The sequence below is a fragment of the Diceros bicornis genome, chromosome 36 (genome assembly GCF_020826845.1).
Source record: "Diceros bicornis minor isolate mBicDic1 chromosome 36, mDicBic1.mat.cur, whole genome shotgun sequence".
Classification (NCBI taxonomy): domain Eukaryota; kingdom Metazoa; phylum Chordata; class Mammalia; order Perissodactyla; family Rhinocerotidae; genus Diceros; species Diceros bicornis.
The window spans coordinates 17,394,165-17,417,063 of record NC_080775.1 but is presented as its reverse complement, the minus strand read 5'-3'; the positions used below and the strand labels follow the sequence as shown (position 1 = coordinate 17,417,063).

Here is a 22,899-nt window from a genome sequence, read left to right as displayed (position 1 = left end):
CTCAGCTTTGTTCCTTCTGGATTGAGTACATTTTTATACACACTCTCCCCTATTGCGTCAAGATGGCTGTAGCAGCCTCTGAGCTTATATCCTTCTCTGGTTAAAGTCAGTAGGAAAGATCAGCCATCTATTCCTAGTTGCCCAAGGAAAAGCCAGGGGTCCCCTTTTATTGTGCCTAATTGGGTTATTTTGAGTTGTGTGCCCATCCTGAAACCACATTGGCAAGTCTTATTGACTCAGGCACTTGACACATGATTTCATAGAAACTAGGGTTGGGGGTTTGAGGCCATCCGAACCATTGACACGGAGTGAGTGAGGTAAGATCCCCAAAAGAAAATCTCGGGCTATTGCCAGAAAAAGGGGACTAGATGCTGGCAAAGAGGAAACAAATGGCCGCTCATCTCGTATTCTCAGGATCTAGCCCAGTACATGATAGGTACTCTAAAAAATACTTATTAGCTGCCTGACAGTAGCACTATTGGTGCTATATTTAAAATATTTGTAAGATTAATAGAATTTTGTATTTCTGGGAACTTCACTGTAGGTGTTTCCAGGGTAAAAATTTGACCTACATGTCAATCTTCTTCAGAATGAACTTTGAGATAGCCATAGATAAACACATAAGTACAGGCTTATCAAACACTTTTCAAGCTATGTTCTCAGGAATGGGACAGTGAAGAGGGTAATTAGCAATACTCAAGAGTTGATTTTAGAAATCAGACTCACTCATTCCCATGCATCTATTCAGTCAAGAGACGTTTATTGAGGGCCTGTTTGCTGCCAGGTACAGCAGTGTCTAGGTGCTGCGAGTACCCAGATAGACAAGACATGGCCCAGGCTCTGTCAGGTTGTGTGGTCTAGTGAGAGAGGCAGCGTCCTAGGAGAATGTAGTGATAGTGTCAACCATAGAGTGTGGTAAAAGCAGGAAGAACAGCCTCTTTCAGACCACCCTCGAGCTCCCTGAAGGCCTCCTAGAGGAGTCATGCCTGAGCTGAGTGAGTCCTGAGGGCCCAATCAGAGTGATCTAGGACTAGAGAGGTGGTGTCAGAGGTTGGGCAGGGGAGGATAGGTCTTTTAACCCTGTGCAGAGGCACTAGGATTGAGACATTATGGCCCATTTGGGGCGCGGTAAGTAGTTTAGTGTTACCTGAGGGAACAGCGTTTGTGTGTGTGTGTGAGTGTGTGCGTGTGGCACGGGTGAATTGGAAGCAAATGGGATTGGTCAAGGGACAATGTCAAGAGAGGAAGCTGGAGGCATGTAGGGTCCAGATTATGAGAAGAAGTTTGGGTTTTATTAGAAAGACAAGCGTGAACTACCTTTAAGCAGTAGAATGATTTGATTAGAACCTATAGAAAGAGCCCTGGAGAACCCCATAAGTGCAAATTTACTGATGTGATTTCAGAAAACAGAGCATTTGATACTATCACGTTTTTTTCTTAATTGACATTGTGTTATGTATATTGATATGTGTAGTTTATAAATAAACATATCCATTGAACAGTGACCACCTCCCTTTATAAGGTTCTAAAATACAGACTTTGAAAGTTTATTTTTCCCTTAAACAAAATATAATTTTAAAATACACAATCTCATATCACTTTGCAAGTGATTTTATCTTAAATGTTATCAAAACTTGATGGAAGGAGGCATTTGTTAATTTTAGGATAGGAAACTACTTTAAAACACCAAACACCTCTTGTAAAAAGGGCTTATCCACTAGTAATCCTTCAAAGATCTGTTGAACGAAAGTCTGAGAAATTAAAGAAATTGAGGTTTATATTCTCGCTTTAGCAATCGTTGTCAACAGTTATAGTTTGACCTTTGTTTTGTGTCAGGAACCACTCAGGTGTGCTGCTTGTTTTTATCCTTTGATTGTTAGGTGACAAAGAAGCCACCATTCCAAAGGGAAAACAGCTTCCTTAGGGATAGCTATGTCTCTTTCTAATAATCCTATTATGATAAAAATCATCTCAGGAAGTCTAGCCATGCAAAAATATTGAGCAAGAGATTACTGAGGATAGAAAATATGTGAGGTTGATTATCATTGTGCTGGAGTTTCAGCAGTGTTGGCGTTTGAGATTTGAGTATAACATGGTATTGTCATTAATATTAGTATTGCTATTAATATTGTTCATATGAGATCTTTCAGTTGTTTCTTTAATATGAGATCTTTCAGTTGTTTCTTTAATATGAGATTTTGGTAAGTTTCCTAAATTCTTTTTATTTTCTTAAATCAAGTGTCGAGAGTTTTTCTCCTCAGGAGAATACAGATGTGACTTAAAAAATATAATGAAAATAGCAGTTGCTTGGCAGAAATTCACTCTATAAGGAAAATTTGAGGGGGAAATCACCTTTTATATTAAGGGAGGGATTCTTGTACTTCAGGATAAACCGTGTTCTTTTACTTTTAAAACTCCCCTGACCTCCATAAATATAAACTTTGTATATCCACCCCTGTAGGGTCTAGTAAGTTGCTTTGCATATGATAGTCAATAAATGTTTATTGAATTAAGTTGATCTGATCTAAATAGGAAATGAACCTGAAATTCTCTTCGCATTACACACACACACGCACGCACACACACATGCACACACACACCCCCCCCCCATCTAAATAGCTGAGGTATCTGTTAGGATTAGGTTTATGCATCCATTAGGATTAGCTTTGACTGTCAATAATAGAAACATCCAAAATAATAGTGACTAAAAGAAGGTAGAATTATCTCTCTTTCTCACATATAATAAGCCTAGACGTGGTAATCCAGGGCTGCTGTGGTGACTCCCTGAAATCCTTCAGGACCTAGCTCCCTCCAGTTCTTTGCTTTGCCAGCTCTATGGAGTGGCCTCCTCTTCATGGTCCAGTATAGTAATTAGAGCTCCAGCCATGACCTTTATTTTCCAAACCAACAGTAGAAAGTCTGGAAGGCACAAACAACTATCACTCCCTTCCTTTTTCAGAGACTTCCTGAGTGTGCGATACACTGCTACTTATATCTCATTGGTCAGAGCTTAGCGGCATGGCCTCATCTAGGTGCACAGGAGGTGGGATATAGTCCTTTTACCTGGACTCATTGCCACAGTGAATAGATTTGATGTTTGGTTATTGAAAAGAAGGGGGATATAAATGTTGGGGTAGGCAAATAATTTCTGCAGAGATAGTATAACTAGAAATCGCATTTTGGAATTATTGGAATGGAGTAAAATTTACTTCAGAGAGACTGGGCATTAATGACAAATTTAGAAGTTCTTTGAATTCTGCAATACGAGGATGATGATGTTTGCCACCCACTTTCCATACTGATTTTTAAATACTCATGTGTTTAGTGTTGAGTTTGGCTAATAGGTGAGTACTGCTTAGGTAGTTTGAGACAGGAAGAAGGACAAGGGAATTGAAGATTAATATCAAAAAAGACGTGGCAGTATTTCATCTAAGATCTAGCTTTGTCTGTGAAGTGGGGTTAGTTTCTCTCCTAATAGATAATTATAATTAGAAGGAAACAAGCAAGCATTTATGCAGTATTCTTGCAGTTTGATACCTGCAAATTGATTTAGCTCTGCATCATCACTGAATATGGAAACAGAAACTTCATTTTGTTTGTCATAATGTAATTATACACTTATTATTTTTGTAGTAGCTAGAAAAGGCAAATCGATAGACAAACTTAACCACAGAAGAGCATTTCTCTTGTGTCTGTTCTCTAGTTTCTAGCCAGTGAATCAGGGAGAAAAGACCAAGACTTGTGCCAAATAATGGTAGTTAGTGAAAGATGATCTGAAGATCTACCCTCCTTTCCTAAACACTCACGTGACAGAGTTTTAGGGATGGAAAGTATCTTTAGAAGTTTATTTAGTTGGACTGTCTTCCTCTATATTTGACAAGTAATAAATATTGTGGAAAGAAAAGATTCTGCCCTGTTTTGAAAAATATTTCCCCCGTACCTGTTTCCGTCTTTAATGCTAGGATTTGATAACAAGATCAAGAAAGTTTTTCCTTTTATCCATGTTAGTCTCTTAGTTTTTATAGTAGAAATTGAAACTGTGTAGTTATTATCATTTGTGAAGATCGCTTCTTAGGTCAATCTAAAATCTTTCAAAAATATGTATCCTGAAATTTGTCTCTCAGATGAACAGTTATAACACTTAAACTTTTCTAACTGGTATAATTTCCTAGCTTTAATAATAATAACAACAACAACAATTAAAATAATAATCTATTTATTTTCTACTATTCCAGATAGATGTCAGGCAGTGAATACGAATTTTAATAATTCTTGAGCATCTACTTTATACTAGGTGTTCTGTATACTTTATTTCATTTACTTTTTACAGCAGCCCTTTATGGGAACTGCTGTTATGTCCACTTCATTGATTAGGAAATTGAGGCTTAGAGAGATAAGTAGATTTTCCAAGGCTATATAACTGGTAAGTGTCAGATCCAGAATTTGAACACGGATTTCTCTGACTCCTTAGGCTGTGCTTTCCACACTTACACATGCTGCCTCCCATCCAGGACTTTTGCTGATGGCGATCCCAATGATTATAGAACTGTGCTGCCCAATGTGGTAGCCACTAGCCGTATGTAGTATTTAAATTTACATTAATGAAATTAAAATTCAGTTCCTCGGTTGCACTAGCCCACATTTTAAGTGCTCAGTAACCACATGTGGCTAGTGACTACTACCAGACTGGGCAGCACAGATACAGAACATTTCTATCATCACGGAAAGTTCTATTGGAGTATGCTATTATAGAGTTTCAAGTTACCTCTAATTTCAACTAGCTCCATTTAGAAATAAACTTCCTTTTTAGAGACCAGCCTATCTCCCTGGAAATTGAGGCTCCCTGCATCCCCAGGGCTAAGGGTAATGTGGGGCTATGCAGGGTTCTGTGGCTTCTGTCAAAATTGCAGGAGGGGGTGCAGAAGAGACAGAAGCATTAGCTGTATTAGCTATCTCATCATGCCAACACTGTTTTAAATGGACTTTCCTAGAGACTTACTGGAAAGATCTCTTACACCTTAATTTCTTTACTCAAGGAAATTTCTTAATTTCTTTTCTCCTCAAAATTCGTTGCCTCCTCTTCTGCAAATTATGCTATATTATCTGGCATATCATCTTTATTTTCCTTTCCTTGTAAACTCCCTCAGTGTGCATTTTTTGTTAACATCAATTTGGCATCTTTCTCTTCTGTTGCACTTCCCCAGCTCTGGTCTGTACACGAATCTCAAAGAGTTCCTATCCACTTTCTGGTTGATGGGCTCTTGTATTTAGTGACAATGATCTAAAGTATGCCTTGACCCAAAGTAAAATTTTTAGTTGACTATTAGCTAAACTTCTAAGGAGATTTTCTAAGGAAATTGAATGCACTTAAAAATTTTTTTAACTTATTTTTTATTTTATTTAATTCACAGAAAATATCTGCAATTTTTTAAATGCAGGAATCTTTAAAATGAAACGAGAAATATACTTTGCTAATAGTGATAAAACATTTGGCAATGATTTTAAATTCAGAATCCTTGCAGGTCTGTTTTTCCTAACTACTTTTATTCCTGATTAAGTTCTCACTTTGAATGAAAGGAAATAGACACTGGATGTATTCAACTGATCTTTCATTTCACAACTAGATGTCAGTGTTAACATACCTGATTAGATGTCTCAGGTGTGATTATAATGAGGTAATTCAAATAATTACTCACCTATATGAGATACAGATCAGAAAATAAATGATAAAGAAGGAAAAGAAGAAAAAATAGGCTACTTTTCTTATTTCAAAGTGGGCTGGTTAATTCTGTATTTATGGTTTTTAAATATTAATTTTTCCCCACCTTAATAACTATGCATGAAAAATTAAACTTTTTGATTTATTTGGTTAGAAAAGGCAGATAGATTGTGAACTTGTACCTTTTCACTACTACCAGAAGTTCTTCTCTACAACCTTTCCAGAAAGAGTGATCAGAAAAAGAAGGAAAATTATTGCTATTCAAATGTGGTTTGTGTGTGCATATGTGTGTTTCTTGCTTGCTTTAATAAGAAACATATTTGAGAGCATGAATTATGCATGTATTGTCAGTGACGTTCCTAACATCTCACCTAGAAGTCTCTTGATATAACTAAATCTCCTTTTTTAGTTCAGTCCTCATATAAATGGGAGCGTGATACCCTTTATCCTTCCCTTGTAGATCCAATCTGACAACTGTTGAACATTATTTATATTGCATTTCTCTAACTAGAGTGTCTTACCTTTTATTCCTATGCTTCCTGTTGATAAATATGCAATCCAGAATAATAACTGAAATGTCATGAATAAAACCCAGGTAAAGCAATAGATCAAAGTACTGAAAACACATCCCCTCCACCTCCCACAAAAGATGCTAATGGGTCCCCTCTCCCCAGTTCTTTCTCCCCTTCGAGAATTACTCCTGGATACTTAAGTGATGGAACTCAGGCAAAATTCTGTTGAGTTGTATTCACTTTGATATTTTTAGTTAAACATTTTCAAAATCTGTGTATGCAGCTTAACAAAGACTTTTGGAGGCTACAGATTTAAAGTGTACAGTAGGAAATATCAGGATAACCTGTCTTTGGAGTTCAATGTAAGATTTTGATGGAACTGATAGGCTTGCTTTTTAAAATTGTTATTTATAAGTTTAACTTTTTCTTTGGAAACATACCCATACCCCAAAACAATTCTGTTTTGAAAAGGCAAGTTGAATTAGTGTCAGTGATATCTTAGGACGTCCATTTCTCATCATAGAAATAACTTTTTAGATCATGCAGTAGATCCTGAATAATAATCTAAAATATGTGCAAATAGTGCATTTGTTTATTGACTTTAAAAATCTATTGTTTCCTGAGAAAGAATTTTCGGTTCATCAGTTCTTGGATTGCCACATAATACGCTCATTTGGCAGTTGATCTTTGTCAGTTTGTATGTCTTCCAGGCACATAATACAAGAACATAAAATTAGTTATTGATTATGGTACAGATTTGGCACATTACTGGATTTTCAATTAGCCTGAAAAAAGAGAAAAGTCATATTAACCCATGCCAGGCAATCCCAGTTTGCTGCATACATAATAGAAATACAAGCAGGCTACATCATGCTATTATAACATGTCTTACTTAGCAAAACAAGAAAATAGTTCAATGACGTTTATTTACTTCTGAGCTCTCTTACAATGATTAGTAGTTGCTTAGTTCGTGACCTGGATTACAACAGGTTTGTGATTTTGCGAAGTGACCCTCATATTCTAATTTTTTGTTGTTGTTGTTTAAAAGCCTTCTTGATTTATGTTTAGATCTCTTTGATGCCTTTGACAAAGATAATTTATAACAAATTTATTTTATGCTAAGGCAAGCAACTAGTTATTGAATTTAAACTGAATTGGAGGCAGCTACCTGTAATATTACTAATTGGACCTTCTGTGTAGAAGGCAGCAGGATACCTAGGAGATGACTGGTCTTAGCCGAGTGTCTTGAGCCTAGTAGGCACTTGGTATATGTTTACTTAGAAACGTCTATGCCCTTGTTTTCTCTGCGGCATCATCTCTTCCAGGCCTCCGTGCATGGTTGTGATTGTTTTCTGAGTGTGTGTAAGCCTTCCTCCTTGCCCCATCTTCTCTGATCTGCTAAGGTGCCTGCGACGTGAGCCCTAGCTTCTCACGTCCTAATTTTTTTTTTTTTTCATTTTTTGATATTTGGGCTAAGCTAAGCTAACTATTAACAGTGAATGGTTATTAAAGAAATAATTATTTGGAGCTACTATGTGATTTTGTAGTATTTTCTCTGATGATTTTCCTAAGCAGTCTCAAATACTTTTATTTTTAAAACGACACATTTTCTCCTGATTTGGGGACAGGGCGTATACTTGTATGTGTTTTGGGGAAGAAGTACAAGGAGGGTGGTAATTGCAAAATATAACAGCAGCTACACTGACATAGTTCAAACTTTGACTGCCATTTAAAGACTATGGCAAAATTCTCTGAATCTGAAAGCATGTTGAAAATACTTTTCTTAGCAGCAAGACAGAAGGGCAGTGAAGGCACGCCCTGGTAATTATTTCCCTCACTCTTCTCACGTTCTCTCCTGCTCTGTCAAAATTGTTAACTTTTGGTTTGCGAACTTTTTATATTTGGATACCAATTCATTGTTTCCCTCATTTAAAAACTTTCCTAAACTTTGAATGGGTGAATTTTGTGGTGTATGAATTATATATGACTAAAGCTGCTAATAAAAAAAAAAGTACTTAACCAAAAAGCATTTCAAGTGGTGTTGGGAAACAGCTTTGTAATAACAACAGAAAGAGAGGAACCAAGGGTACTTATTTATTTATAAAGAGTTCCAAGTGATATGGCTTTTAAGAATATACTTCAGTTTGCTATTTTTGATTTGTTTTAACTTAGGAAAACTTGCTGTTTAACTCGTAAGCATATATCGTAATGGAGAGAGGAAAGCAAATATATAAGATAATGGCTAAAACATTGGAATCTTATTTTTAGCATCGGAATGCTGTTAGAGAGATGAACCAGAAGTACATAAGTGCTCCACTTCACGCCTGTCTCCTCCCAGCCTGGTCATCGCTGACAGTCTGAGATCTGGCCAGATAACTGAGGAAGTGAGGGAATGTACTCGGAAATTCTGTTGTTTTTCATCCTCTCTATAATGAACCAACTGACATTGAGGACTTTTCTTTTTAAGGTGTTCCACTTATCATTACAGAAAGCTGCGTACCTGCAGAGGTGGTGGCTGCCGTTGATGTCAACACCGTCGCTAATGAAGTCTACAGGTACAATTTCCCTCACACGCGGTTACTGGCCAAGACCATTGAAGTGAGTAACGATTATTATTGTTTTAATAAGTGTAGAGCAAAGAAAATGTGATCGAAAAGCACTGTAAGATACTGGTTTTTGGTGTCTTAATTGGAAAATAAATCATATGTAAATGAAAAAGTTTAGGAAAAGGAAATTAACATTTTATATTCTATCAGAAGATAGCATGGTATTTTTTTTTTTTTTCCAGCTTGAGAGAGAGAGAGATCGATATTTTGGTGTCTGAGAGAAAGGATTGAATGTAAGAATATGCTTGACTTCTCTAAATGCTTGGTTCTGTAATGGTGTTGGATTCCCAAGGGGAAGGGGAGGGAAATCCCAACTCACCAGGTCGCGGGATGACGCGGGCCCACAGACACAGAAGACCGAACTTGATGCAAACGCAAGAGGTTTATTGAACGGAGCTCCGGGTCGACTCGTGTCCCTCGCAGGAGACAGAGGGGTCGACCCCGAGCCTTAGGGGGCAAGTTCTTTTATAGGATTTGGGAGCATAAAGCGGGAAAAGGTTGGCGCGGTTTTACATGATTGGTTAATTCAAAACATTCAGACAGTTACATTTCATGGCGCGAATTGCTACGGCGCGAAACAGCTATCAAGGTGCACACACATGTCCCCACCTGGGCCCCCTCCACCCCGACCCTCCCAAACTTATCCCTCTGTAGCACTCCCTTGTTCTCAATTTTCTCTGAACAGTTTAGGGTGAGTCTTCCGCGAACAGAGTCAGTTGGGATCGATAGACTCTATTCATAGAAGACTCGCCCCAACTGCCCCTTAAGGTGTTAACATATTAAATTTTTAACATAATTTACATCCTTCATTCCCCACTTCTTCTTTTGTCCCTAGTTCTAATCTTAGAACTTAGTTTTCGGTGTCTACTATTAGTGGCTCATGGCGTGGGAGAGCTTGGTAATGGCGTTGGAGCATCATAGCATGCACTGCATTGACTCTTTTACTTATGAAAGTAGTGATTCTATTGAAAACACACGGTCCAAAAACCAAAAGTAGAAAAAGAATTAACAAAGGCCCTGCTAGGGAGGATAGTAAGGACGTCACCCAGGGGGACTTAGCGAACCAGGATTCAAACCAGCTTTGTTGCGCCTCCCTGCTTTGCTGCCTCATGTCTAATCTTTTCTTTAATTTTTGCATTGAGTCTCGGACTACCCCTGTGTGATCTGCATAGAAACAGCAGTCTTCTTTAAGAGCTGCACAAAGCCCTCCCTCCCTTAAAAACAACAGATCTAATCCCCTTCTATTCTGGAGCACTACTTCAGACAGGGAGGTGAGGGACTCTTCTAGCTTAGAGATAGACTGCTCTAAAGTCCTGAGGTCTTCATCTATAGCATTGCTCAGGGCAGTTAATCCTCTCTCCCCTGCAACTAAGGCTGCAGTGCCGGTTCCTACGCCCGCGGCAACTCCCAGTCCCAGGAGCACAGCTAGGGTGAGGGATACTGGTTCTCTTTTCCTTAGTATAGATTTCTGATCAAACTCATCTTCGAAACTATTGGCAGTATGATAGTAAATTCTAGGCACTAACTGCACAAGCACGCAAAAATAGGGGTATGCCTTTAGTTTACCCTTGCGATGGGGGGAGTGGCATCCTCCGGCTTGTTTTGCCCCCCCCTCGTCGACCCATGAAATCCCAGTCGGGGGTTCCTATAGCCAGTTTACAAAGGTCAGGGTGTAAGTCCGGCCACCATGTCCAAGGGGAAGCAGTTTTTTGGATTGACCAGGTTATATCTCCTACCTGGGAGACAACTTGCCACGTGAGCAGTTGAGGAGCGTGGGGATTAGGATTGGACGACCTGCTTGCCGTTCCCATGACGCAAACGCAGCTTAAGAGGGTTATCAGTCTTTTCCACCTTCCAGAGATCTGCTGCATTCTGGGGTGCCTTCTTTACGTGTGTAGCGTGAACCCAGGAAGTTATACCGTCCACCTTGACTGCTGTGGGTGTAGTGAGGAGCACCACGTAGGGCCCCTTCCAACGTGGTTCTAGCGACCCCGTCCGATGTCGTCTCACAAGGACAGAGTCCCCAACCTGGAACTGGTGCGGTATGAGCAGATCACCAGGCTGGTAAGCCTCTTTTAGCTGGTTCCAGATGTCGCGCCTGACAGCCTCGAGTGCTTTCAAGCGGGCTGACAAAGGTATAGAAGGTACAATGTCAGGGTCATGTATCCCTATTTGTGCCAAAGGGGGAGGGGTTCCATAGAGGATCTCAAAGGGTGTAAGTTTTAAGGGTCCCTGTGGGGTGTTCCGGACGCGGAACAGGGCAAAGGGCAGGAGGGCTGTCCAGTCACTACCGCCGGTCTCCATAGACAATTTAGTTAGGGTCTCTTTAATTGTTCTATTCATCCTCTCTACCTGGCCTGAACTCTGGGGTCTATAAGCACAATGTAATTTCCAATTGACCCCCAGTTGACTGGCCAGTCCCTGACTTACCTGGGCAACGAATGCAGGACCGTTGTCAGATCCAATTACCTTTGGGATCCCGAATCTCGGGAGGATTTCTTCCAATATCTTCTTGGCTACTACAGAGGCAGTCTCTTTTCGGGTGGGGAAAGCCTCTACCCATCCCGAGAAGGTATCTACAAATACTAGAAGATATTTATTTCCATACCGGGCTGGTTTGATTTCAGTAAAGTCTATCTCCCAAAAGGTTTCAGGCCTATCTCCCCGGAGTCTATGTCCAGTGCGGTATTTGGTAACTGCAGCATTTGTGAGAGCGCAAGCTCTACAATCCTTATAAATTTCCTCAGCCGCCTTTCTCAAATCTGGTACCTGGTACGGGGAGGCCTCAATAATTTTAATTAGTTTCTGAGGGCTCAAGTGGGTTAGCCGGTGTAGATGTGATAGATATTCTCGCCCTTCTGCAACGGAAAGGACTTTCTCTTCTTTAGTTAGTTCCCCACCGGAGGCAGCTTTGCTGACCTTAGCTCCCTGGAGAGTCAGGACCATAGGTCCTAGTGCCGCCCGCTTGGCTAGGCGGTTCCCTTGAGCTATGGGGTCGGTGCCTTTCTGATGACCTGGGCCACAGTCTTATTTTCAGCTAACCTTAACGCCTGTGTCAGGGCGATAAGCTCAGCCTTTTGTGCAGAAGTCCCTTCCGGCAAGCGGCTTGCCCACAGAGTCTTTTTCCCGTCTACCACAGCCGCCCCAGCCATCCTCTTACCTTCTGCCATGAAGCTGCTGCCGTCGGTGTACCAATTAGGGGCTCCAGCCCATGGCTCATCTGGCAGATCGGGTCGGGTCCCCGTTTCTGATGCTAAGATGTCGCCGCATTGGTGAACAGGTACTTCATCATCTGCTTCGGGCAGTAGTGTGGCCGGGTTTAAGATGGCCGGTGGGGCGAAGGTAATTCTCTCAGTTAGGAGCAGACTTTGGTAGTGAGTCATCCGGGCGTTAGTCATCCATCGATCTGGAGGCTGTCTGATAATGCTTTCTAAGGCATGGGGGGCTACTACGGTTATCTGTTGGCCCAGAGTTAACTTATCTGCATCTTTTACCAGCTGGGCAGTGGCGGCGATTGCCCTTAAGCAGGAGGGCCATCCACTGGCTACCGGATCCAGTTTTTTTGATAGATATGCGACTGGGCGCTTCCAGGGCCCAAGGGCTTGAGTTAGGACTCCCCGGGCGATTCCCTTTCTTTCATCTACATACAAGGTGAAGGGCTTGGTCAAATCTGGTAGGGCCAACGCGGGTGCCTCTAATAATGCCCGTTTTAGAGTCTCAAAAGCCTTCTGGTGCTCTAGAGTCCAGACAAAGTTCCCACTTTCCTTAGTCAATGGGTACAGTGGAGCAGCCAGGGTAGCAAACCCAGGGATCCACAATCGGCAGAAGCCGGCTGTCCCCAGGAATTCCCTTACCTGGCGAGCGGAGGTTGGGGCCGGAATCTGGGTCACAGTCTTTTTCCGTGCGTCGGTTAACCACCTGTGGCCGTCCTTTAGTGTGTAGCCTAAATAGACTACTTTCTCCTGGCACAATTGTGCCTTCTTCTTTGACGCCCGGTACCCCAACTCACCCAACTCGGCCAGGAGGCGCTTGGTTCCTTCCTCACAGTCTCCCGGGGTTTCCGCCGCCAACAGTAGATCATCTACATACTGTAAAAGAGTCACTTGAGGGTTTTTAACCCTATAGTCAGTCAAATCCCTGTGGAGGGCCTCATCGAACAGGGTGGGGGAGTTTTTAAACCCTTGAGGCAGTCTTGTCCAAGTCAGTTGTCCAGCGATCCCCATATCAGGGTCGCGCCACTCGAAAGCAAAAAGTAATTGGCTCTTTGGGTGCAGCCGCAGACAGAAGAATGCATCTTTCAGGTCCAGGACAGTATACCATTTCCGTGATGGGGGGAGGGAGCTGAGTAGGTTATATGGGTTTGGCACAGTAGGGTGTAAGTCCTGCACTCTCTTGTTCACTTCCCTCAAATCCTGGACCGGCCTATAATCAGCAGTTCCAGGCTTTTTTTACAGGCAGGAGAGGGGTGTTCCAAGGAGACCGGCAAGGAACCAGGCATTCCCTTGCCCAGTGTCCTCTCTCCTTACAATAGGCACATTGGTCCTTGTCTTAGGGCTGTCGTCTGCGCGAGCCTGGTCGTGGGGCGTTGCCCAGGTTCCCTGACTGCCTATGATCTGGCCCTGTCGCCTTTATCACTGCGGCCAGTATTTTGGTCAGTTTCTTCTCTTGTCTCCTATCTCTCTTATCTTCCCTCTCTTCAGCCTCCCTTCTCTCTCTCTCTCTCGCTTTTCCTCCTCACTCTCTCTTTTATGATACACCTTTTCAGCCTCCTTTACCACGTCCCGCAAGTCGTAGTCCTGCAGCCCTTCTAGCCTTTGTAATCTCCTTTTTATATCTGGGGCAGACTGTCCAATAAAGGCCATAATGACAGAGGCCTTTTGCCCTTCCGAGGACGGATCAAAGGGCGTGTACCTGCGGTAAGCCTCCATCAATCGTTCTAGGAAAACGGAGGGAGGCTCAGTGGGCCCCTGCTGGATCTCTCTTACCTTAGCCAAATTGGTGGGCCGCCTTGCGGCTCCCCGGAGACCCGCCACTAGAGCCCGGCGATAAACGGACAGCGCCTCCCTACCTTCAGCCGTGTTATAGTCCCACTTGGGCCGGTTGTGCGGAAACCCTTCTTCCGCTTCCGCTATCGTTGCCGGCTGCCCGTTGGTGCCTCGGATATTCTTTCTTGCTTCCTGTGTGATTCTTTCTCTCTCCTCCGTGGTGAAGAGTACCTGTAAGAGCTGTTGACAGTCATCCCAAGTGGGCTGATGGGAAAACATTAGGGACTTTATCAGGGCGGTTAATCCGGCGGAGTTTTCTGAAAAGGGGGGATGGTTATTTTTCCAGTTATACAGGTCTGAGGAAGAGAAAGACCAGTACTGGAGGGGTGACAGCTGGTTGGGCCCCGCAGGAGCTCCATACTCTCTTAGCGGGAGCGCCACCGTGGTATCAGGCCCGTCCGGAGTGGCTCCGCGGCGGCTTCGGGTTCCAGCGGAGGGACCCGAGCCAGTCGCCCTCCGTCCTGATTGCGATCCTGGAGCGGGGGAGGGGTAAGGAGGAGGCGAGAAAGGGGGCCATTCGGGAGGAGGCTCAATCTCAGGGTAGACCCCGGGGGGGGGGGGGGGGGGGCCGAAGGGGTCTCCGACTCCGCTGTTCGAGTTGATTTCGATTTTTGCCGTGTCTCCGCATCCTGCAGCGCCAGGACTCGGGGGCTTAGTTTTTCTGCTTTTACCCATGGCTTAACCCACGGGAGTGGGTTCTGCACCAGATCCTGCCACACTGTAATATATGGTCGTTGGTCAGGATGGGACCCCGGTCTCTCCTGGAAAACAATAGCCCTCACCGCGAGGATAACAGTTAGATTAAACGTCCCCTCAGGGGGCCAACCCACATTGAGGGAGGGCCACTCAGAGGTGCAAAAAGTCTGCCAACGCCCTTTTTTTATTTCTACCGACAATTCGTGCGCTCTCGCTCTCACTTCAGTCCAGTGGTCTAAGGTCAAAGAGAGGGGGGTCGTCATAGTCTGTCCCATCCCGTCAAATGAGGTCCACGTAACGAACAAAACAGAACAATGAACATCAAAAACACAGCAAGACAAAAACAACTTTGCCCGGTTGGTGTCTGTACAAGCCAACCGAAGGCGGTTTCAGACGGGAGGGGTTTTCGTGTCCTCCCTGGGAAAAAGAGTGCCGTTTCTTTTTCTACCTGAAAGGGGGTAGTCAGGCTTTCCTGACTCCCCTTGTCCCTTGGGGCGTCCCCCAGGGTTGCAGCCTGCAGTTCCCAGCACGTCTGCCACTGCAGCCGCTCGGTCCTCACGGCCCGAAGCGGCGGCTGCCCGATACTGAAACCAAAACAATAAAACAATACTTTGCGGCGCCGCACACACTCACACACTCAGTCACTCAGGCCTACCTCCAAGGGGTCTTCGGAGTCTGGGGTTACCGCGTGGATCCCGGACGAGCCCCCAAATGTTGGATTCCCAAGGGGAAGGGGAGGGAAATCCCAACTCACCAGGTCGCGGGATGACGCGGGCCCACAGACACAGAAGACCGAACTTGATGCAAACGCAAGAGGTTTATTGAACGGAGCTCCGGGTCGACTCGTGTCCCTCGCAGGAGACAGAGGGGTCGACCCCGAGCCTTAGGGGGCAAGTTCTTTTATAGGATTTGGGAGCATAAAGCGGGAAAAGGTTGGCGCGGTTTTACATGATTGGTTAATTCAAAACATTCAGACAGTTACATTTTATGGCGCGAATTGCTACGGCGCGAAACAGCTATCAAGGTGCACACACATGTCCCCACCTGGGCCCCCTCCACCCCGACCCTCCCAAACTTATCCCTCTGTAGCACTCCCTTGTTCTCAATTTTCTCTGAACAGTTTAGGGTGAGTCTTCCGCGAACAGAGTCAGTTGGGATCGATAGACTCTATTCATAGAAGACTCGCCCCAACTGCCCCTTAAGGTGTTAACATATTAAATTTTTAACATAATTTACATCCTTCAATGGTATTAAGCTTTAATTCTCTACTTTTAAGCAATACTCATGTACAATAGGTTTAGCAGGTGAAGACAAGAGAGGCACTCATTGGCTATTACTTATTGAGTGCTTCTTATTTTAGCGAGCCTGTCAAGTTAAAGGTAATATTTCATCCTTAATTAACTCAGTAGAGGTATTTAACATTGAGGTACATTGAGTTATTTTAAAAATAATGTGAAATTGTGTTGTTTCCTCCCAATTTCTTGTCATGAAAAATTTTACGCACAAATTTCTCATGAAGCCGTAATTTATATACAATAAACTGCAGCCATTTTAAGTGTACAGTTTGAGTTTTGAACAATATATACAACTGGGTAACCACTACCACAACGGTCAAGACTTAGAACTTCCATCCCCCTAAAATGTTCTCTAGTGCCCCATTTTAGTCAGTCTCTGACCCCAACCCCAGGCAACTCCTGATCCGCTTTCTGTCATGATAGATTGCATTTTCGATTTTTAGTATATCGTAAATAAAATCATGAGTGTAATTTCTTTTAGTGTAACTTCTTTTGTTTAGTGTTATGTTTTTGGAATTTACCCCTGTTGTTATATATATCAGTAGTCTGCTCTTTTTTATTATTGCTGAGTAGTATTCCATACATTGGAATGTTATATATTACAATATGTATATCCATTCACATGATGTTAGACATTTAGGTTGTTTCCAGTTTTTGACTATAACAAAACAGTTGCTATGAACATTTATGTACAAAGTTTTGTATGGACCTTTATTTTCATTTCTTGTGGATAAATACCTAGGAGTGGAATTGCTGGGTCATATGGCAAGTTTCTTTAACTTAATGAGAAAATGCCAATTGTTTTCCATAGTGTTTGTACCATTTACATTCCCACAATCAGTGTTGAAGTGTTTCAGTTGTTTCACATCCTTGTCAACACTTGCTATTGTCAATCTTTTAAATTTTAGCCACTCTAGTGAGCATATAGCGGTGTAGTAATTTTTTGTGTGTGGTACTATGAGTTTAATTTGCGTTTCTTTGATGACCAATAATGTTGAGAATCTTTTCATATGCTTATTGACCATGTGATGAAGTTTCTTGCCCACTTTTTATTATTTGGGGTGTTTGTATTGTTATTAATTGTAAGAGTTGTTTGTGTTTTCTGGATTCAGGTTGTTTGTCAGAAATATGTATAACAAATATTTTCTCCAGTTCTGTAGCTTGTCTTTTCATTTCCTTAACTGTGTTTATCAAAATGCAGAAGTTATTTGTCTTTTTTTTTCTTTTATGGGACACATTTTTTGTGTCCTAAGAAATCTGTGTTTACCCCCATTTTCTCCTAGAAGTTTTATAGTTTTGGCTTTTACATTTAGGTTTTTGACCCATTTAAGATTACTTTTTGCTTATAGTGTGAGGTGGAGGTCATTTATTTTTTTCCAAGTGCATATAAAGTTGTTCTAGCACCATTTTCTGAAAAGATTATCTTTTTCCCAATTTCCCTGACACCTTTATCAAAAAAATAGATCATATACACGTGGGTTTATTTCTGGACTCTGTCTTCAGTAGTGTCTATATGTTTATCCTTACACCAATAACATACTCTTAATTACTGTAGCTTTATAATATATATTGAACTCAAACAGTATAAGTTCTTAAATTTCTTTCTTTTTCAAGATTATTTTGGCTACACTTGTCCTTTACATTTCTGTGTAAGCTTCAGAATCAGCCTACCAATTTCTACAAAAAAAAAAAAGATATTTTGATTGGAATTGCACTGATTGGTTTTGGAAGAACCAATATTTTACTAAAATTGAGTCTTCTAATCCATGAACCTCTCTCTCGCCATTTATTTAGGTCTCCTTTAATTTCTACCAGCAATATTTTGTAATATTTAGTGTACAAGTCTTGCACATATGTTGATTAATTTATCCCTAAATATTTGTGGGTTTTGATGCTTTTGTAAGTGGTATTTTTTTTTAATTCATTTTCCAATAGTTTCTTGGTAGCATATAGAAATGCACTTATTTTTATCTATTGACCTTGTATCCTATGACTCTGCTATATTGATTTATTAGTTCTGGTAGATTTAATATTGACTTTTTACATACACAGTCATGTTGTCTGAAAATAAAGAGTTTTACTTTTCCCTTCCAATCAGTGTGATTTTTTTTTCTTGCATTATTGCATTGTCTAGGACCTTCTGTACAATGTTGGATAAAAAGGGTTACAGTGGAGGGGCTGGCCCCGTGACCGAGTGCTTAAAGTTCTGTGTGCTTCGCTTCAGCGGCCCAGGTTCGTGGGTTCAGATCCCAGGCACAGACCTACTCCACTTGTCAGCCATGCTGTGGTGGTGACCCATATACAAAATAGAGGAAGATTGGCACAGATGTTAGCTCAGGGCTAATCTTCCTCAAGTGAAAAAAGAGGAAGATTGGCAATGGATGTTAACTCAGGGCGAATCTTCCTCAGCAAAAAAAAAAAAATTTTTTTAAAGTCTTACAGTGGACATCCTTGCCTTCTTCCAGATCTTAGGGGCAGAATATTCAGTCATTTACCATTTAGTATGATAAATAGTTGTAGATTTTTCACAGATGCCTTTTATCAAGTTGAGGAAGTTTCCTTTTATTCCATTTTCTGAGAATTTTTATTATGAATGGGTTTTGAGTTTTGTCAAATGCTTTTCTTTTTGCATCTTTTAACATGATTGTATTGTTTTCCCTTTTATTTTGATAATATGGTGATTATATCAATTACTTTTTTGAATGTTATATCAATTTTTCATTCCATTTGATTTCATAAATCCTACTTGGTCATGATGTATCGTCTATTTTATGTAATGCTGGATTCAACTTGCTAATATTTTGTTAAGTATTTTTACATTTGTCTTCATAGGTGGTTTTGTAGTTTTCTCACAATGTTTTTGTATGGTTTTGGTATTAGGGTAATCCTTGCCTTATATTTTCTGGAAGAATTTGTGAAGAACAAGTATTGGTTCCTCTGTAAATGTTCCCTGGAATTTCATCAATGAAGCCATCTAGGCCTGAAGTTTTCTTTTTGGGAAGATTTTTAACTATGAGTTTAATGTCTTTACTTGTTGTAAGACTATTTAGGCTTTCTATTTATTTTTGATTTGGGTTTGCAAATTAGTGTCCTTGAGGAAATTTATCCATTTTATCTAATTTGTCAAATGTATTGGCATACTGGTTTTCATATTTCCTTATATCCTTTTTCTATCTGTATGATCTGTAGTGATATACTTTATGTCATTCCTGATGTTAGTAATTTATATCTTTTCTGTTTTTTCTTCTATTAGTGAAGTTGGAGGTTTACCAATTTTATTGACCTTTTCAAGTAAACAGTTTTGGATGTAATTAAATTTATCTCCTGTTCATTTGCTCACTGTTTCACTAATTTATGCTCGTATTTATTATTTCTTTCTACTTTGTTTTTAACTTACTCTTTTTATACTTCTTACAGTGGGACTTCAGATGATTGACTTGAGATTGTTTTCCTTTTTAAATATAAACATTTAATACTATAAATTTTCCTCTGCATTTTGGCTACATTCCACAGATTTTCATATGTTGTATGTTCATTTTCATTCAGTTCAAAATATTTTCTAATTTCCATTCTGATTTCTTCTTTTCTCCATGTGTTTTTTTAAGAATGGTTTTTAAATTTCCAAATATTTATAAATTTTCCAGATATCTTTCTTATTGATTTCTTATTGCTGTTTTATTGTGGTCATACAGTGTATGATTTCAGTTATTTTAAATTTGTTGAGATGTGTTATGGCTCAGCATTCAGGCTGTCTAGTGAATGCTCTATCCTGTTGAAAAGAATGTATATTCTGTTTTTGTTGGGTGGAATGTTCTATAAATGTCAATTAGGTCAAGTTGGTTGATAGTGTTGTTCAGTTTTTTTGTATCCTTAATGATTTCTTCCTGTCAGTCGCTGAGAGAGGGGTGTTGTGATCTCCAACTACAATTGTGAATGTATCTGTTTCTCCTTTCAGTGTTGTCAATTTTTGCTTCATTTTATCCTGAAGCTCTGTTATTAAGTGTATACACTTTATGATTGTTTTTTTTTTTCGTTGATTGACCCCTTTGTCATTATGAAATGTCCCTCTTTATCCCCAGGAAATATTTCTTGTTCTGAAGTCTATTTTTCCCAATATTATTATAGCCACTTCTGCTTTCTTATGATTAGTGTTTGTATGTATTTATTGTCCATCCTTTAATTTTATCCTGTGTCTTTATATTTAAATTGGATTCATTGTAGATAGCATATAGTTGGGTCTTGCTTTTTTATTTAGTCTGACAATCTCTGCCTTTTAATTGGAGTGTTTGTGCCATTTACATTTAACTTCTTATCAATAATGTTAGGCTTATTTCTGCTACCTTGTTATTTTCTATTTTTCCAATCTGTTTTTGTTCATTTTCCTCTCTTTTCCTGCCTTCTTTTTGATTTTTAAATATCTTATTAATCTCCACTAATGGCTTATTAGGTATATCTTCTTATGTATATCTATTTTATTTTCTTAGTGGCTGCTGTGGAGTTGACAATATGCATCTTTAACTTATGGGAGCCCATTTTCAAATAACATTATAGCACTTCACATATAATTACAACAGTATACTTCCATTTTACCCTCTGCCTATTTTGCTATTATTGTCATGCATTTTACTGCTCCATGTGTTATAAATCCTAAAATATGTGTTTATTAAGTAGTCAAATATCTGTTAAAAAAGAGCAAAGAAGTATTTTATATTTACCTACGTATCTACTATATTCAGCACTCTTCATTCCTTTTTTTAAAATAAAAATTTGCACATGATATGATTTTCTTTCTTCCTGAAAAACCTCCTTTAGCATCTCTTGTCATGTACATTTGGCAGGTGACAAATTATCTCAGCTCTTTTGGAGTGAAAAAGTATTTTATTTTGTCTTCATTGTGAAATATAATTTTCATTGAGTCCTTGGTTGCATTCATTTTTGAAAGATATTGTCATAGCATTCTATGAATTGAAAAAATTTTTTTTCTTTCCGCATTCTTCATTGTTATCTGATTTGCTTAATTTCTGTCTGTAAGTCTATAATAATTCTTATTTTTGATTACTCAATGTATTTTTGTCTTTCTCTGGCTACAGTTAGATTTTGTCTTTGTTAGTTGTTTTCAAGAATTTTATTTTGATGTGCTTTTGTATATTTTTCTTTATTCATAATGCTTGGGCCTTCTTTTGCTTTTCTTGTTTATTGTTTTTGTCATATTTGTGAAAGTTTTGGCCATTACTACTTCAAATATTTTCTCTGTTCTCTATCTTAACTTCACCTCCAATTATGCATATCTTAGATCCTTTCATGTTATCCTACTGGTCACTGAGAGTATTCATTTTTAGTTTGTTTTTCTCTATGTGTTTCACTTCAGAAGCACACTATATTGTTGTATTTTCAGGGGTTTTTTTTCAGTGTGTAAATATTTTATTTCAGATATTTTGTTTTTTATTTCTAGAATTTTCAATTAATTCTTTCTTATTTCTTCACTTTATGTCATCATGTTTTTGTTTTCCTGTAGGTCTTTGAACACATTGATTTTTCTGATGACTGTTTTAAAATCTTTGCTAATTCCATCATCTCTCTCATCCCTGGGTTTGTTTCTCTTGATGGATTTCCACCCCCACCCTCACCCCCAGTTATGGGTCACATTATCTTGTTTCTTAGCATTCTAGTACTTTTTTCTTAGGAGCTTGACATTGTAGGTTTTGTTTTTGAGTGCCAGAGTTTGTTGTAATCTTTTAAAGAATGTTGGATTTTGTTCTCATAGACAGTTAATTACAGATCAGCTTGATTCTTTTGAGGTTTTTTTTTTTGTGAGGAAGACCAGCCCTGAGCTAACATCCGATGCCAATCCTCCTCTTTTTGCTGAGGAAAACTGGCCCTGGGCTAACATCCGTGGCCATCTTCCTCTACTTTATATGGGACACCACCACAGCATGGCTTAAAAAGCGGTACGTTGGTGCGCGCCCGGGATCCAAACCAGTGAACCCCGTGCCGCCACAGTGCGCGCACTTAACCGCTTGCACCACCAGGCCGGCCCCTCGAGGTTTGTTTTTAAGCATTTTACAAGTGAGTCTTGAGTAGCCTTTGCTGTAAGCTAGTCTAATCCCTCTACTATGATATGACCTTTCTTAGATATCTGTTAAATGCCCCATGTACTCAACTACTTGCTACTCTGGTCTTGCTACTCTGAGTGGTAATTCAAATGATTGCTAGCCCTAAGATCTGGGATTTTTTAACTTCCAGATTCCCAGTAATTGTTCTTTTCCCAGCAGTTATTCTTTGCCCTACCTCATGGCATTTTACCGGATGCGTGCACAGATTGGTATTCAACAAGGCGCTCAAAGGGAATGCTATGCAGATTTCTGCATTTCTTTCTCTGTGTAATTTCCTTCTGATGGTACTCTGCCCTACAAATTCTGGTCAAACTCCAGTCTCTCTCTTTAACTCATCTACATTACCAGGTACTGTTTGGGTTTCCTTTTTTGCACTGCCTATGGTCCCATATCTGAAAATAGTTATTACATTTCATACAATTTTCTGGTTTTTTTTTTTTTTACAGAAGGAAGGTAAGTCCTTTAGAACATACTCCCTCACAGACAGAAGAAAACATCTCACAAACTTGTTTTTTTTTAAATTGAGATATACTTCATATACTGTGAAGTTGGCCATTTTAAAGTGTACAGTGTACAATTCAGTGGTTTTTCACATATTTACTAAGTTGTGCAACCATTACCACTTTCTAATTCCATAACATTTTCATCACCCTAAACAGTAATCCTGTACCCATTAGCATTCACTCCCCATTTCTCCTTACTCCCAACCCCTGGCAACCACTAATCTACTTTCTGTCTCATGGACTATTCTGGACATTTCATATAATTATATGGAATCATATAATATGTGGCCTTTTTGTCTGGATTCTTGCATTTAGCATAATGTTTTCAAGGTTCATTCATTGTAGCATGTGTCAGTACTTCATTTCTTTTTATGGCTGAATTACATTCCATTGTGTGGATATATCACATT

At 40.1% G+C, this 22,899-nt stretch overlaps 1 protein-coding gene across 4 annotated transcripts in view; it reads left to right on the top strand.

Annotated features, from left to right (window-relative positions):
• Positions 1-22,899, top strand: part of TRDMT1 (tRNA aspartic acid methyltransferase 1) — a 62,988-nt gene that overhangs the window by 13,718 nt on the left and 26,371 nt on the right. For 3 of the 4 annotated variants that reach the window (XM_058532492.1, XM_058532491.1, XM_058532494.1), the window contains exon 2: positions 8,720-8,829. In XM_058532492.1, the coding sequence (XP_058388475.1) occupies positions 8,720-8,829 (110 nt within the window). Of the gene's footprint in view, positions 1-8,499; positions 8,616-8,719; positions 8,830-22,899 lie in introns of those variants that run through there. The other variant, XM_058532493.1, reaches the window with a different exon arrangement.